At 41.0% G+C, this 18,822-nt stretch overlaps 1 protein-coding gene across 2 annotated transcripts in view; it reads right to left on the reverse strand.

Moving 5' to 3' along the window:
* Positions 1-697: 697 nt before the first annotated feature.
* Positions 698-18,822, reverse strand: part of SIM1 (SIM bHLH transcription factor 1) — a 74,213-nt gene continuing 56,088 nt past the window's right edge. For both annotated transcript variants that reach the window (XM_043439646.1, XM_043439647.1), the window contains 2 exons: positions 8,422-8,824; positions 698-6,212 (listed from right to left, as the gene is read on the reverse strand). In XM_043439646.1, coding sequence (XP_043295581.1) covers positions 5,482-6,212; positions 8,422-8,824 — 1,134 coding nt within the window. In that variant the 3' untranslated portion in view covers positions 698-5,481. The remainder of the gene's footprint in view (positions 6,213-8,421; positions 8,825-18,822) is intronic.

The raw sequence follows: 18,822 nt of genomic DNA on the forward strand, positions 1-18,822 counted from the left end.
GGATCTTCCTGCCCCATGGATCGAACCTGTGTCTCCTGCAGTTCATGCATTGCAGGCAGATTCTTGACCCCTGTGCCACCAGGGAAGCACCATTTCTGGAATACATCAAGGTAAATTAAAATTCCCTGGAAGGGGAAAAACACCACACTGGGTGCTATGAAAATGAGAAAAAGAGAGAATCACCTGGCAATCTTTTTTGTTTGTTTGACTTTAATTTCTAAATTTTAAAAATACCTTGGGTTTCAAAAGAAAAATTATTCAAACCACATTTTTAATGTTTTTAAATTATAGCAAACTAGATAATCTCAATATTATAGGTTTTATTTTCCCTCCTTGGACATTAAACATGTAACCTATACTTTGAAATTTCTCACTTTATTTTAGCAAAGTGGAGATCAAAATAGTCCCACTTAAGATGTTCTAATAAAAAAAATTGAGAAAACCTTTTCCAATATCTAATGAAAATCAGATCCATTACTTAATAATTACTGTGCATATGTTTAAGTTTCTATTGCTAGCTCTCTTAAACTGTGTGTGTGTGTGTCTGTGTGTGTGTGTGTGTGTGTGTGTGTGTGAGACGCATTCCATGAGAATCTAGTGCTAAAACAATCTTTATTTTTTACATTGCTAGTCTTCTTGCTGGCGGTCTGTTTTGTCCTACAGAAATTTTTCTTTCAATGAATAGTTCAGACTCAAATTGCATATTGATAACTATATTTTAAACCAAAAAATTCCTCACATAATAAATACATTTTATGCACATTAACTTCGAATTTACTTCAGAAAGCTATTTACAATATAAATAATTATAAATGGGAACACTTTGCAAGATATCATTGACATAGCTAATATTTTCTACTTTACATTCCAAAGTAAAAGTTCAAATTACAGACTTATACTACGATGTCACTAAAAACTATACATTGCAAGATGGTATTTGAAATATTGGCAATCAGTATCTTCTTTCACAAATATAATCCTTTTTATAGCGTGTCAGTCAAAAAACAAACAAAATATTTTATCTCTTCTTTGAAGTGCCTACTCATATGTTTCACTTTTTGAAATGTTTCCCTTTGGGGAAAAATAATGGAAAAAAAAGTTACAGTATTTCTAAAATTTTTTCCACGCCAATTTTAGTTCTTTTGAAATGTAAACACACCAGAGTTGTTGGGTGCAAATTCAAATGTGATTAAATGTGTTCCAGATCAGAAAATTAGGTCAAACTCTCCACTATATAGGCTTATGAAAGCAAAGTCCCATGCAGCAAAACTGCAATAAATAAAATGATAAAGTCTGGTATTAAATTATTCATTAGAATTTCTCATGTGAACCATCAGTTTTTCAGGAGCACAGCAGAATAGAATCTTGTTACTTGTTTTACACTTGTGTTTGTGTGTATATGTATATACACACGTACACAGCCTTTCTACATACTGTCCTAGAGAAGGAACTCTGAGCAAACCCCTATTTGGATATGAGCACAATCTCACTTTTCAAATTCAGCATTACCCGTAGAACTCTTGTGCACAAGAAATGAGCCCCACACAAAAATTGCCCTCCCCAAGAATATTTTCTATGCATGTGTCCATAGCTGTTCTGTCATTCATTTGACATTTAGCAGGAAAATGAATGTTTTATCTACAATGCATTTCCCAGTAAGAACTAACCAATCGATTTTGCTGTCAAATTCTTATTCACAAAAGCTGACACTGACATGAAAGTTGAATCACTTATTTGGAGAACCACAGGATTCACAACTGTTATTAAATTATTCCGAAAACAAGATGTATCTTTCTGTCCTGTAATCTGAGTGAATGAAGGAACCAAATCTGGGCACTAAAACTTTTAAATCAAAAACAGCACATGGAAATGTAAGCTCTTCCACTGGCCTAGGTAAGTGACCCCCAAATAGCCAAATTCTCAATTTTCCAAATATCAGTGTTCACTGTGTAACTTCCAAATGCTACTAGCACTAATAGAACTGCACAGAGTATTTTAGTAACATTCAGTTCTTGAAAGAAAGAGAGAGCTACAAAATATCATATCTGCACTCAGAAGGTCTCCTTAGCTGTAGCGTCTTCTATCAAACTTATTTGGTCTAGGTCTTGGGGAAAAAAATTCCTCTCATTTTATTTTAAAATGTCCATGCATATTTTCCAAATGATCTTTTATTGAATTGATTCTCATTCCCCATTAAAAGAGACAAAAAAATGAAGGATATTATCCTCTTCTAGAAGAGCCCATTAAAGTCTAGTTTAAGTGGAATTCTCTGCCCAGAGGCAGCATGTGGCAGCAGGGTGTACCAAGAATTAAGAATAGTGCCCAGTGGAAATATTCTAGCCTTATAAAATACAATCAAGAAAGAATAGATGAGTTTTCTGTATAAATACTGAAGGCAAATCTTTTATTGCATCCTGTCTTTCATATTGAGTGTCACACCAGCCCTGTGTCATATTATCCTATGTCAGGCAACTACAGTTTAGAAAAAGCCAACCCATTATATTCAGCATACTATGTCAAAAAACCTGTGTAACACATCTAAATGTCTGACCTGTAGTGACTGGGATATTAATATTATGCATCCAAAAATAATACGCCAAATCTGTATATTCTCAATAATAGTTTTAACTAAATTTTCCCAAGGAAGATGGGGAAATATTCATTTATTTCTTTGGTCATACAAATCTTTAAGTTAGGTAGGCAGACAAGTAAAATGGGAAATAAACATACTCCTACCATTACTAGAAAGCGTGAGGTTTGTATCTAATGAACTGCTACATATGTACTAGTAATTGGATATAACACATTTTTATGAATCCCCAAAGCGATAGAAAAATCTTACTTCTCTATTTCAACCAATTCTCAACATTTAGCAAAATTATGAAAATCAAATTTTAAGACTAATTCCAATTTAAGTTTAGTTTTAACTGGGAACATACATATGCACATATAGGTATTATGTTATAAAGCTGCTACCATAAAATTATTGACCTGTAAATTATATAAATGGGTTGTGTAAAACTGGATCAATATAGCAAAAATTTAGTCAAGATGTAATTCAGTTAATTCTGTCTTCACTAAAAAATATTAGTTATAATCATTTTAAAGTGCATTACTCTTTCTGATTACCCCCTATTTGTAGAGTTCATATTTTCTTTCATCAATTAACTTTCTTTCATATAAAAATCCCACTGAAATTTCTTTGACAGTGTTTTCTTTCATATCAATTCACTTTTCTTGATTCTTGAGATTCCATTCCTTTTATATTGATAACATCTGTCCTTACACTTTTGGTAGAACATGTATCCATCAGTAACACCCACCTGTACAGATTTATTTTCCAAAATGCACCATATTCTTGAGCTATCTGTGTCTTTGAACCATTTGTCCATTTACAGAATTCAACAAAAACTTTAGCATTCCTAAAACCTTACTTCATGTTGCAAATTGATCAAAAATTCAGTTTAAGTGTTCCAGAGCTTGTATAGTTCAATTTTTAGTTTTTATTATTCTTTGAACACTTTTGAAAGTATACACTGACTGTCTCACTCACTTGCACCTTTTTCATTTACAGCACAAATGTTGCTGCCATACCCAAGAACGATTTAATTTTATGTAGCCTCCTTTCTTATGTACAAACAGTATTCATCTCTCAGATTACCATCATTCAGATTGTCACCTGCCTCTGGACTTTCAAATAACTATGTTAAATGATGAAGATATAGTACCAATCCCTGAGTGCTCAATGTCATGTTCTGCCTTCAGAATGATAAGTAAGTTCTTCCAATACGCCCCACCCCCTTCCATATCACATGAGTTTTAGGCAAGGGACTCATAGGAAATATTTTCTATGAAATTCCTCTAATCATTTATGTCACTTTGCTTTGATTACTAGAGAATGGTGTATTAAATAAATATTATTTATATTACTTCTCCCTCAGTTTCTACCATCTATACCTTGGCTGAACTAATAAGTTAACTGTAGCTATAACATGTCTAAAAGAGCCCATGCACCTGCTTGAGCTTCAAAGCATCTAGACCTCTCTCTGAGTGCAGAAAAGCCAGAAAGATGAGCCTTGACAACTCACATCAGATGGTTATTAACTGGTTGACAAGTTCAGTTCCAACAAACCACAGAACCTTGGAACTTTAGAGCTGTCATACAGAAAAAGAAATTGGGGCCCAGGCATGGTGAGTGCTCCCAAAATAAGTTACAGGCAGGGTCAGAGCTGGAACTCAGAGATCTTGGCATCTAGCCCACATCTTTCTACTGTATCACATGAACTTAAGACCAAGTTTGTTTTCGCTGTTTACAAACAATATGGAAAATGAACACTTTGCCTGTTCCTTCAGTCAGAGAACTGCTCTTGCCCTCTTAGCCACTTGTCGATCAGCACACGCTTTTATCTTAGATTCTCTCCTGAGGCTTTCCACGTGTCACATTTGCACATCTGTGCATTGACATGTGTTCAAACACTTCAAGCAGCTATACGGCTGCCACGTACTACTTCACTGGTTTTCCTTAGTTTTCCTGTTGGCTTTTTATTTTTTTCCACTTATCAGCCTTTTTTCCTGGTGAATTAGTTTGAGTTTTTATTTGGTTAGTTTTATAAGCTCCCAATATGTTGATTACATATGCTGACACTTGTTTGTTTTGAGATATCATTTCATTTTTCTCTGCTTCTGGCCTTGTCCATCTTTACTCACCTATTTCCAATTGGGCACACCAGGCTTTTGATGTGTGTCCCAACACTCAGTGTTTTTACTTAGAAAAACCCATAACGCTATGTCCATGTGATCCTGTTCTTTGTCGAACTCAAAAGTAAGGTGCAAAATCACACTTCCTGATTGCTTATAATGGATACCAGGTGAAAACTTATTCTTGTATTAGATTCAGAGCCATTTCCTTAATTTATGCCTAAACCAAATGATTTGGATGGTTGAAACCACAAAGAAAAACTAGTTTATGAGATGTATCTCCCTCTTTCTTAGTTATTTTGGAAATAGAAATTTCTTTCCAACGGTCTATGTGCTAGGGTTAAGGAAAGTTACCCACTTGGGGTGTACTTATGAAATACAGTCAGTGTTTCTGTATGTAAAGTATACACAGCAGATTGTGGATCGTGGTCTGTGTGTGTGAAGTTCACTGGATCATTATAAGGCATTGTCATCCATCTGTCCTTTCATGTGGTATATATGCTCACTTAATCTACACAAGTATTTTTCAATTCAAAATTTAATCTAATCTGTTTCCCATATAAATAGAGGGGCAAATCTGTGTATTCACTTTAGCTCCATTATCTATGTATAACCCTGAATGCCAGTGCTCTGTCTTTGATTTCACAAGAACACATGTCAAATACCCAGTAACTTAAATTATCCATTCTAACAATCTGTGGCATTGTAAATGCTGGTAATGGGGCATTAAATGATAAATATGTTTCAGAGATCCTTAAAGAACAAAATATTTTAGAAAAAACATCAGCTTCCATTGGTTATTATAACAGATGTTCCCTTATGTCCCTGTGCTGGATCCGGCTGCATCCTTAGATGGGAAGTAACATCAAAGTGTGAGCCGTTACAGCCCAAGGAATAGTTCCTAATGGTTTCGCTGTCATATAAGTGCTCCAGGGCATATCCAGTTAATGTGTAAGCATGCTTGTCAAAATACTGCCGATGAGAGCCAAAGCAGTTTGGAGAGATGGCAGGATGGTCTCCTGGTGTCTGATGAGGAGACATATCAGAATGTAGATAATCTTTAGCTAGGATCAAACTGGATTTGGAAATGCGATCCGAATTGGGACTACTTATCCGAGACAGCGCTGTGGGACTGTTGTCGTAGTCATTTTCATGGGGGCTCAGCATCTTTCCCTCTCTCTGCTGGATGTGGTCACATGGTGAAGTGTTGGCAAGAGCCGAGCTGTGGCAGACGTCCCCTGTCGGTGGGGGCTGCTGGTAGCTTGCAAAACAGAGGGAGTGTTTTTTCCCAGCTCCGTTAATGGAAGCCAGTTGGTCTGGGGGCGCTTTCCTTAACTGCAATCTGTTCTCCTCTTCTTTAATCATTTGCTGGGTGGCTCTTATCAGAGTTTCGATTTTGCTAGGTTCATGAGGGCTACTCTGAAACTGCTCAGTGCGGTATCGGTCACCTGATTCGCTGGCAGACCCAGGGTCTGGAGAACTGACCACACTCTCTTCATCCCAATGACCTCGCCCTAGAAACCAGAAAAAGTAAAAAAGTAAGTGGTCTCAAAATGCACCCCCAAAATTGCAAGTGAATTTCTTTTCCCTTGGAGAAGGAAATGGCAACCCACTCCAGTATCTCTGCCAGAATTCCATGGACAGAAGAGCCTGGAGGGCTACATGGGTCGCAAAGACTCCGACACAACTGAGCGACTTTCACTTTCACTTTTATTTTCCCTATTATAAGAAACCTTATATCTTTCGTTTTTAATATATGCACCAATATTTGAAACAGACACAGGTGCACATGACAGAGTGTCAACATATTGTCCTGGAATTCATGGTTCTCAGTGGCTTTTAAGTGCAGATGAAGTTTACAACAAGTTTTCTAGAAGGTAAACTTTGTTTGTGTGCTGTGAACACCAACGAGTGAAACAGTAAGGTATGTTTATATTTGTCCATGGATGAATATCCCTGGGACCTGTCTGACTGTAAATAATAAAGAAAATGCACAACATTTGGTTTATGTTATTTTCTAGAGGAGTGTTCTGTTGATGCTTAGAAAATGCTTTCAATTAAGATTGAGGATGAGGATAATATAGTCTAGACTATTTTCTCCATTTCCACTAAATCACCTAAAATGTTAAAATTGCTATATGTATCTCAAGTAGAGTTACAAAAAGCCTCTAATGTTAGTTTTTAAACTATCTGAGGGTTAAAAATATCTACACATATTCATACATGTGTATGTGTGTATGTTTGAATGGAGATACATATACGTATATATCATCTTTATCAAAAATATAAATATGGTCTTCCTAAATCTAGTGTTAAAAAAAAAATCTCAGTTTCACACATACATAATCATATAGAAATTCTGGCATTTTAGATTGCTTCTAAAATAAAGTGAAGAATAAATAAACATTTTAAATGTTAATAATAACCTATTCTGAAACAAGAAGAGAGATGGACGAAGAGTGCATCCAAACCATTATTCCATAAACTACATTATTCTCCAAATAGTCTGAAGTCAATATAAAAAGAGAGAAGCAGAAAGGGACATATGAAAGCTGAAACTGCTTAATGCAGCAGAGAAGCCCAGGATCACACTAGTCATTGCTTTCCTTTTCCCTTTTTTTCTTATTTTATAGCTAATATTTCCCTCACGACCATGTGGGTTAAGCCAGGATTCTCACTTCACTTCCATTCTTTGGCAAGCAATTACCCTTTGCCCTGGATTTCCATTCCCAGGCTACCAAACTAGAGAAATTAAAAATAAAAGCAGAAAAATAAAAAGCAAAAATGGAAACAAAGCAAAATCATTCATAGAAAACAGTCAGTGCCCAGGTGGTATTTGCAGGAGACTTTTATGGGGAGAACTGCAATGTCCAGCATATTTCTCATTTGAGAGACACAGTAGGAAGAGAAATACCATAGCCATCGGATCAATCTTAGTGTCACTGCCTTTTAACGAAATGGGGAGGGTTTTCAAGACCTGCCTGAGCCAAACTTGGAATGGACAGGATGAGGTCTCCTTGAGCAGATTACATTGAAATGGACATAGAAGAGCATTAATAACACTAAAGGTTTCAACTGCAGCGCTCATTTCTATGTGTTCACAAAGCCATGAAATAATCCCAAGGTGAAAGTCCCCGTGGGTTCCACATCTCACTCCATCCTCAACTCACAGAGGAGACTGTGGGTTCCTGTAATGGGGTGAAGGGAGCAGTTACTAGCATTTAATGCCTGGAGGACCAGGGAGGTTAAGATACCTGTGACAGTGAGTGATAGGCCATAAAACAAAGGCAGGCCTCCCACCACCCCCAACACCACCAACAGTGTCCTCATTGAGAAACCCTGCTAAAGGAGCCCCAAGCTACTCCCTGTCCACATCTGAAGCCTCAGAATACAGAAGAAATTTAAATGCATACAGACTACACCTAGGTAGGAATAGACTTAATTCATTTTAACTTAATTTCTTTACTTTTTTTTTTAACGTTAAAATGGGAATCGTGTTTACTCGCCTGTCCAAAATAAATGGATTAAGAAAACATCAGCGAAATCAATACTCTTCAAAAGAGCGGATTTGGTTCTTAAGATCCCACTGGTTGGAGCTTCTGATTTGTAAATTCCGAGGAGAAAGCTCACTGGGTGGGGTTCACTCCAGGGTCCAACCTAGACTAAGACAACCCTGCCCAGAGATGCCAGGCTGCGCGTCAGGAGTCTGGAGCTCGCCCTTACCGTGGATCCTGTGCACCGAGGCGATGTGAGGCATGCTGCTCTCATAGGCTTCTCTGCTCTCCGGCGAGGCCTTGGTCAGGGGCAAGGCTGCGCGAGAGCCCCACCAGGGCTCCCTCCCCGCCTGCGGCGCTCCCAGGAAGTACCTGCCTGCCTCACACCGGCCGCCCTCGCAGGCCTGGGTGTGGAAATGCCTCTCCTCCACCAGCCTGGAGTGGTCGAGCGCGAAGCCGTAGCAGAGGGAGCCGCGGTCCGAGAACTGCCTGTAGGCGCACGACGCGTCGTGCTGGGAGCCCGGCCGGTCCGCGGGGTCCAGGAGCTGCGGGGAGGCCGCGTCCGTCAGGGGACTGCCGCCCCACTGGCTTTCGTGATCTGATTCCGATCTTTCCGTGGGAAATCCGGAGTACTGAAACCGAGAGGGCGAGAAAAGAACATTTCAAAAAAAAAAAAAAGGCCCCAAGGTCTGAAAGCATCCTTCCGGTCATATTGGGCTCTAGCGCCAGGCTGGGCTCCCCTGACTTGGATCACCCAAGTCAGTCACGGTACCGCGAAGAAAATCCTTTAGACCGCTGGAAGAAGGAGATAAAACTAATAACAAACACGGACTGAACTAAATGCCAGGCACTACTGGACGCACTTCCCGTGAATTACTCGACATAATTCTTACAAGCGCTTCAGTGAAAGTATTTGTTGTTGTTTAGTCGCTAAGTCGGGTACAACTCTTCTGGGGCCACTGGACTGTAGCCCGCCAGGCCCCTCTGTCCATGGGGTTCTCCAGGCAAGAACCCCAGAGTGGGCTGCCGTCTCCTCCTCCAGGGGATCTCCCCGGCCCAGAGATGGAACCAGCTGGGTCACCAGGGAATCCCAAGTAGAGATATTAGTAACCCATTAAATGGGTAGGTAAGCTGAATCCCTAGGAGGGGAAATGACTTCCCCAAGACGGCAGGGTTAGCAGGGAGCCAGAATTCAAACCCAAGTTCTCCACTGCTACACAAATGGTAGTGTCAAAAAGAGAGTCCAAGAGAGCACCATATTTTTAAAAAATACTTATTTATTTATATAATTGGCTGTGCCCCCGTGTTTGTTGTGGCAGACAGAGTTTTAGCCATGGGACCACCAGAGGAAGTCCTGAGAGCGCCATATTTTACTCCTGTTGGCTTTTCACATTTTTTCTTACATAAAAAAACAAAACAAAAGCAAGGTTGAAGGCTTCACACTGGACTGGTAACTCTCTGAGAGACATGCTGGATACAGGGCGAGGTAGTTAATAAATGCTTAACCTAATTCAGTCTCAGTGTGACTTTGGGAAAGTCTTGTCTATCCATGTAAGTTAACCTAGTTCACCAGGACGTGTTTCTTGCTTTCTAAAGTGAAACTTCAAATATGCACAGGCTCGTCAGGATAACGTAGCTGAAGGCAAGGCTGCACCTCTGCGGAATCACACTGCTCACCTGTTGCCAGAGTATTTGGTCAGGTGCTTTAAAGAAAACATAAAAGGCCAGAGGACCTCCCCAGGAGGTAGGTTCAGTTTGAGGTTCCTCAAAAGCCATTAATATCAGTAATATAATCATTTCTACCAGTTTTTGGTCACCTAATGCTAAACACAATTCTTGGTACCATAGAGAGATTACCTGCTATAATAATAGATGCTATTTATTGGGAACTTACTGTGTGCCCAGCAGTATACTAACCCTAACCACTCACAATATATTATATAAATGAATCCTTAAAGCCACCTGGACAGTAACATAGCTCCATTTTATAGATGAGGACACTGCATCACTGAGTTTTAATAAGATGCCACAGCCATCCCACAGTCTATCTGGTTTCAAAGTCTGGTTTTCTTCTTCCATGGTAAGGAAGAGAGGAGAAAGAAAGGATTCAATGTTAGAGAGATTACCAGAAAAGTGGCTGAAACAGCTTTATAGGTTCAGGAATCAAAATACAAGTCCAGTTTGCATTTTCTTTCTCACCCCCAAGGAGGAAGGATGGGTATGTGTGGTGGGGCGCGGGTAAGGTGGGAAGGAGCTTGCGCAGGGGGTAGGGATGGGGGAGGCACAGGGACAGAAGAAATTCCCAGGCTCTATTGTCCTTCACGTCACACGCTGGTTGAGCAAATGTGATCCCTGATGAGGGCTTATCAGAACAAGCCAAACTCTCCCTTTTCTCCTAGGCCCACCCTGAACAGAAGAAAGAATCCCAGCCTTTCCCAATTCTGTGCAAACAGGCAGCTCCACCAGGGAGATGAGGTACAGAGGCTCCTCTGGGGCAACTCCATAGCACCCTGATAAATACAGCATACTCAGGACAGAGTTCCAGGTGATTCCAGGGTCAAGATTTTTCCATGGCTATTTCTAATGTTAACTTAATTATTTTATGAATGTACATATGGACTATCACCATATTCCATCAAGACAAAAAAATAGAAAATTGAACTTCGTTCTTGCAGGCCTGTAGGGTGGACATATCACAGCACCCCGAGCTCCGTCTCTCCTACTCACGCCCCCACCTGCCCTCTGACTTTTCTCCCCCTGAACACCAGCCTCTCATTTCACCAAGCGGGGGCTGCCACCCTCTCTCCTGACTGAGTGGGGACCAGCGTGCTCTCCATTTGCCCTCTGGGAGCACCATCCACCTGCTTGCTAGGAAAAAATTCAAGATCGTCGGTACTATTCCACAGTAGGAATTGCCCAGACTCTGCTTGTTTTTGTAAAAGTATAAAGCAGGCCTATTTCTGAAGTGCTCCAGTCAAGACTTTTGAGCCCTGCTGAGAGGAGGAAAAGCCTTCCCTGAGTGTATATGGGAAAGTGCTGTTGGCGCAGCAGACGAGAACATTCTGCCCTTCACTGACAAAGAAAATTCAACACGAGGCAACCCTGGCGTACGCGAGGTACACATTTCAAGAGCACCTGAAGAAGAATTTGACAGAGAAGCCTCTTGTCGATAATCAGGAAACCACAGCAGCGGGCACTGACCTTCAAGCAGGCGGGAGTTGGGTGGTTCAGTTAGCCTGAGCCCTCCCGCTGCGTTAGAGGTATGGGGGGAGAGCCAAGCCGTCAGCCTTTGTCTTATAAGAGAAGGCCTATAGACTTGAGCCTGAGTACACCATCAAAACTGGGAGCCGTGGACTTCCCTGGTGTTCAGTGGCTAAGACTCCGCATTGCCTCTGCAGGGGGCACCAGTGTGATTCCTGGTGGGAAATTAAGATCCCCCATGGGAAAAAAAAAAAAAAAAGCCCCCCAAAACAAAAAACTGTGAGCCATGTCCACCCTTTAAAACAGACCATACTTTGTTAACACTACAACCCTGTAATTTGATCTGAAGTAGTTCAGTTGTTCATGACATGTTTGAGGAAAGAGAGAGGGCAGAAAGGGAGGCAGGCAGCCAGGCAACATATGCTGCCTGTGAATGAGTGCCATAGACGAAGACCCCTGGTCTCCCTGGCACCTGCACTTGTTACTTAACCACATGTACAGTCACAGGCAACTGATTTAATTTCTTGTGTCCCAACAGGAAAAGCTGAACCAGGGTTGGGGCCACTTAATGGAAGAGGCCCTGAGGACAGGGAGCCACAGGAGACTTGGCCCCAGATCCATTCTCGATAGTAACTCTCCGGGTGTGGATGCGTGCTGAGTCACTTCAGTTGTATCCAACTCTTTACATCCCAGTGGACCACAGCCCCCCAGGGTAACCTAGGGAAAATCTATCTTTCTTAGCCTCAGCTGTAGAATGACATATCAGGTTAGGTTAGTCCTTGAACTTTTCTTCCTGCTCTAATATTCTTTATGATAAAAAAATTATTTGGTATCCTTTCTAGTGTTGAAACACATGATCCCTATGCCTGTTCCTATATTGCACTTATTTAAAGTAGATAATTAGAACTATAATACAAGTCCAAGAATTTTTGTTTTCATGGTTATAAGAAGAAGGCTATTATGTCAGTCATAATTTTGCTATAATGTTAATTTCCCTCCAAGTATCTCATGACACAAATTTTATAGGTATTATGAGGATGTTAGGTCAATAAATCATTCCATTCTAGAGGCTTCTGAGTAGGAAGGATAATAGCATCCATTTGAATCTGCATCTCTTCACACATCCTCCCCTAAGAAATCATAAGGTTATCAGTTCAGTTCAGTTCAGTCACTCAGTCGTGTCCAACTCTTTGTGACCCCATGAACCACAGCACACCAGACCTCCCTGTCCATCACCAACTGCCAGAGTCCACCCAAATCCATGTCCATCGAGTCGGCGATACCATCCAACCATCTCATCCTCTGTCATCCCCTTCTCCTCCTGCCCTCAGTCTTTCCCAGCATCAGGGTCTTTTCAAATGAGTCAACTCTTTGCATCAGGTGGCCAAAGTATTGGAGTTTCAGCTTCAACATCAGTCCTTCCAAGGAACACCCAGGACTGATCTCCTTTAGGATGGACTGGTTGGATCTCCTTGCAGTCCAAGGGACTCTCAAGAGTCTTCTCCAACACCACAGTTCAAAACCATCAGCTCTTCAGCGCTCAGCTTTCTTTATAGGCCAACTCTCACATCCATACATGGCCACTGGAAAAACCACAGCCTTAACTAGACGGACCTTTGTTGGCAAAGTAATGTCTCTGCTTTTTAATATGCTGTCTAGGTTGGTCATAACTTTCCTTCCAAGGAGTAAGCATCTTTTAATTTCATGGCTGCGCTCACCATCTGCAGTGATTTTCAAGGAGCACAAATTAAACCTCACATGACCTATGCTATCAGCATTACTAGGAGGCAAGGAATATGCCAAATTTAAAATTACTTATAAGTGAAAAAAACAAAGTCCAACAGCAGTTGCTGTGAGCCTGCGAGTACAGAGAGTAGGGTGCAGAGAGGTTTAAGAGACTATGTGAAAAAGAGAGAGAGAGAGAGAGTGGAAAGAGAGAAAGGAATTGAGGACATAGGAAAAATGAAGAAAATTATCCTCAGAAAGAAAGAGCTCCATAAATGCCAAAATGAATGCAAGTCAATATTTAGTAGCTCATAGCACTGGTCACAGGTAAGGAACTCAAAATCAAGCAAAATCCAGAACTCCCAAACTCAACAATAAAGCACTAAAATGTGTAAAAGACAAGAAGAGACATTTCACCCAGGAGATAAAGAGATGACAAATAATCACATGATGGAAAATTCAAACAACTAAGAAATATTACCACATACCTATTAGACTGGCTAAAATAAAAAAAAAAAAATAGTGACAATACCAAATGACAATACAAAGATGAAGAAAAACTGGCTCAGTCATGCAATGCTGATAGGAATGTAAAATGATATAGCCCCTCTGGAAAACAGCTTAGACGTTTCTAAAAAGCCTAAATGTGCAACTGCTATATGCAAAACTGGACACTTTTTCCAGATAAATGACAATTATATTCAGTTAAAAACCGATACATGAATGTTTATAGCAGCATTTTCCCCCACTCCCAGGTCCTCTGTAACTGTTCTTTTTCTTTTTAAAATTATTTTTAATTGTGGTAAAATACACATAAGAGGTACCCCGTGTCCAAGGGCGGAGAAGCCCTAGCAGGACGGTAGGTGCCGGAGCGGCGGCTGCTCAATGCTTGAGCAACTGTGAGGAGACACCCCACGTCCGAGGACAAAGGAGAAGCTCCAGCGAGATGGTAGGGGGGTGAAATTGCCTTTAGAATCAAACCCCATACCTGCCAGAAACGCTCAGAGGGCTCAAACCAACCTTGTGCGCACCCGGACCCAGAGACCCCACAGAGACTGAGACAGAACTGTGTCCTGAGTGTCTCCTGAGGAGGTTCAGGTCAGCGGTGGACTGCCGCAGGGACGGGGCTCTGGGTGCAGCAGACCCGGGTGTGGCATAAGCCCTCTTGGAGGTACAAACAGAACCTTGTGCACCAGGACCCAGAGGAAAGGAGCCGTGACCCCACAGGAGACTGACCCAGACCTGCCCGTGAGTGTCCAGGGGTCCCCGGCAGAGGTGTGGGTCGGTGGTGGCCCGCTGCAGGGCTGGGGGCGCCGAGTGTAGCAGTGCATGCATGCACCTCTGAAGGAGGTCCCCATTATCTTCATCACCTCCACCATAGTGTGGCCCCAGGTAAATAACAGGGAGGGAACACAGCCCCACCCAGCAACAGAAAATTAGATTAAAGATTTACTGAACATGGCCCCGCCCATCAGAACAAGACCCAGTTTCCCCCTCAGCCAGTCTCTCCAATCAGGAAGCTTCTATAAGCCTCTCACCCTTCTCCACTGGAGGGCAGACAGACTGAAAACCACAATCACAGGAAACTAACCAAACTGATCACATGGACCACAGCCTTGTCTAACTCAGTGAAACTATAAGCCATGCCGTGTAGGGCCACACAAAACAGATGGGTCATGGTGGAGCGTTCTGACAGAATGTGGTCCACTGGAGAAGGGAATGGCAAACCACTTCAGTATTCTTGCCTTGAGAACCCCAGGAACAGCATGAAAAGGCAGAAAGATAGGACACTGAAAGATGAACTCCCCAGGTTGGTAGCTGCCCATGATGCTACTGGAGAGGGTGGAGAAATAACTCCAGAAACAATGGCAAGGGTGAACATCCACATTTTAGGAATCAGCGAACTAAAATGGACTGGAATGGGTGAATGGAACTCAGATGACCATTATATCTACTTCTGTGGGCAAGAATCCCTTAGAAGAAATGGAGTAGCCATCATGGTCAACAAAAGAGTCTGAAATGCATGACTTGGATGCAGTCTCAAAAACAACATAATGATCTCTGTTTGTTTGCAAGGCAAACCATTCAATATCACAGTAATCCAAGTCTATGCCCTGATCACGGATGCTGAAGAAGCTGAAGTTGAACGGTTCTATGAAGCCCTACAAGACCATCTAGAACTAACACCCCAAAAAAGATGTCTTTTTCATTATAGGGGACTGGAATGCAAAAGTAGGGAGTCAAGAAATATCTGGAGTAACAGGCAAATTTGGCCTTGGAGTACAGAATGAAGCAGGGCAAAGGCTAATAGAGTTTTGCCAAGAGAATGCACTGGTCATAGCAAACACCCTCTTCCAACAACACAAGAGAAGACTCTACACATGGACATCACCAGATGGTCGACACCGAAATCAGATTGATTATATTCTTTGCAGCCAAAGATGGAAAAGCTCTATACAGTCAGCCAAAACAAGACCGGGAGCTGACTCTGGCACAGACAATGAACTTCTTATTGCCAAATTCAGACTTAAACTGAAGAAAGTAGGGAAAACCACTAGACCATTCAGGTATGGCCTAAATCAAATCCCTTACGATTATACAATGGAAGTGACAAATAGATTCAAGGGATTAGATCTGATAGACAGAGTGCCTGAAGAACTATGGACAGAGGTTCATGACACTGTATAGGAGGCAGGGATCAAGACCATCCCCAAGGAAAAGAAATGCAAAAAGGCAAAATGGTTGTCTGAGGAGGCCCTACAAATAGCTGTTAGAAGAAGATAAGTGAAAAGCAAAGGAGAAAAGGAAAGATATACCCATTTGAATGGCGAGTCCCAAAGAATACCAAGGAGAGATAAGAAAGCCTTCCTAACTGATCAATGCAAAGAAATAGAGGAAAACAGTAGAATGGGAAAGTCTGTAGATCTCTTCAAGAAAATTAGAGACACCAAGGGAACATTTCATGCAAAGATGGGCTCAATAAAGGACAGAAATGGTAAGGAACTAATAGAAGCAGAAGAGAATAAGAAGAGGTGGCAAGAATACACAGACGAACTGTACAAAAAAGATCTCCATACCCAGATAATCACAATGGTGTGATCACCAACCTAGAGCCAGACATCCTAGAATGTGAAGTCAAGTGGGCCTTAGGAAGCTTCACTACGAACAAAGTTAGTAGATGTGATGGAATTCCAGTTGTGCTATTTCAAATCCTAAAACATGATGCTGTGAAAGTGCTGCACTCAATATACCAGCATTTTTGGAAAACTCACCAGTGGCCACAGGACTGGAAAAGGTCAGTTTTTGTTCCAGTCCCAAAGAAAGGCAATACCAAAGAATGTTCAAACTACCACAAAATTGCATTCATCTCACATGCTAGTAAAGTAATGCTCAAAATTCTCCAAGCCAGGCTTCAACAGTACATGAACCATGAACTTCCAGATGTTCAAGATGGATTTAGAAAAGGCAGAGGAACCAGAGATCAAATTGCCAACATCTGCTGGATCATCGAAAAAGCAAGAGAGTTCCAGAAAAATATTTACTTCTGCTTTATTGACTATGCCAAAACCTTTGACTGTGTGGACAGCAACAAACTGGAAAATTCTTAAAAAGATGGGAATACCAGACCACCTGACCTGCCTCCTGAGAAATCTGTATGCAGGTCAAGAAGCAACAGTTAGAACTGGACATGGAACAACAGACTGGTTCCAAATTGGGAAAGGAGTACGTCAAGGCTGTATATTGTCACCCTGCTTTTTTAACTTATATGCAGAATACATCATGAGAAAGTTGGGGCTGGATGAAGCACAAGCTGGAATCAAGATTGCTGGGAGAAATATCAATAACCTCAGATATGCAGGTGACACCACCTTTATGGCAGAAAGTGAAGAAGAACTAAAGAACCTCTTGATGAAAGTGAAAGAGGAGAGTGAAAAAGTTGACTTAAAACTCAACATTCAGAAAACTAAGATCATGGCATCTGGTCCCATCACTTCATGGCAAATAGATGGGGAAACAATGAAACAGTGGACAAGACTTTATTTTTGGGGGCTCCAAAATCACTGAGATGGTGACAGTCAAAATGAAAAGATGCTTGCTCCTTGGAAGGACAGTTATGACCAACCTAGATAGCATATTAAAAAGCAGAAACATTACTTTGCCAACAAAGGTCCATCTAGTCAAAGCTATGGTTTTTCCAGCAGTCATGTTTGGATGTGAGAGTTGGACTATAAAGAAAGTTGAGCACCGAAGAATTGATGCTTTTGAACTGTGGTGTTGGAGAAGACTCTTGAGAGTCCCTTGGACTGCAAGGAGATCCAACCAATCCATCCTAAAGGAAATCAGTCCTGAATATTCATTGGAAGGACTGACGCTGAAACTGAACCTCCAAAACTTTGGCCACCTGATGCAAAGAACTGACCCATTGGAAAAGACCCTGACGCTGGGAAGGATTGAAGTGGGAGAAGAAGGGGACAACAGAGGATAAGATGGTTAGGTGGCATCACTGACTCAATGGACATGAGTTTGAGTAAACTCTGGGAGTTGGTGATGGACAGGGAGGCCTGGCGTGCTGCAGTCCATGGGGTCGCAAAGAGTCGGATACAAAGAGACTGAACTGAACTGAACACATAACATAAAACTCTGAATCCTACCCATTTTTGTGTACAATTCAGTGGCATTAAGTATATTCATATTTCTATGCAATCATCACCACCTATCTCAAAACCTTTATCTTGGAAAACTCTCTTCTCATTAAACAGTAACTCTTCATTCTCTCCAGTACCTGGAAACCACTAAGCTACTTTCTGTCTTTCTGATGTCTTCCTGCCAGAGGAACAACAAATGAGCCCCTTGCGTGCATTTATGCTCAGTCATGTCTTACTCTTAGCAACTCCATGGACTGTAGCCTGTCAGGCTCCTCTGTCCATGGAACTTTCCAGGGAAGAAAATTGGAGTGGGTTGCCATTTCCCCAAAACTCCCAAACCCCTGGCTTGGTGTTGGGGTTTTCCAGAACCTAACCACTTCAGAAATCTTTCTGAAATTCCTGTCTAATCATGTTATTCTCTTGCTTAAAAAACATTATTTTTTCCTTGTCTTTCTATCTATGCATCAAATAACTTGGTGATAAAAGCTACATAAAGCCAAAGCCATAAGAGATACAAGGAGAAATACCCTAATAATAAGAGACTAAAATGCCACTTTCAGTATAAGGCAAATCCCTCCAAAATAAGGAAAGCTACAGAAGATATAAAAATAAAAAACAATAAATGCTATGGTTATATATCAGACTTTACACACTGATAATAAGGAATAAGCCTCAGCATCCATGACGAGCCATCAAAATTCATAAAATATTAGGTTATTAAAAAAACTTAGGAAATTTGACCAGGTAGAAATATTATAAACAACACTCTCTGACTTCAATGAATAACAAATAAAAATTAAGAACAATTAAAAAAGAATCCTTCCACCTAAAAAAACAAAACTAACTCCTGGGGAAAATAGGCAAATAAAGTATAAACTACAGAATTTCTAGGAAAAGGATAATGAAAATGTACATATCTAGATTTATGGGATATATATAGTTTTAGATACCCAATTCAATAAAAGTGAAAGAATAAACATAAATTCAATTCTCTATTCAAAAGTTAGAAAAATAACAGAAGAAAAGAGAGGACAAGGAAAAATAGTCAAAAGACATAA

Source organism: Cervus canadensis, chromosome 20, assembly GCF_019320065.1.
Source record: "Cervus canadensis isolate Bull #8, Minnesota chromosome 20, ASM1932006v1, whole genome shotgun sequence".
Lineage (NCBI taxonomy): Eukaryota > Metazoa > Chordata > Mammalia > Artiodactyla > Cervidae > Cervus > Cervus canadensis.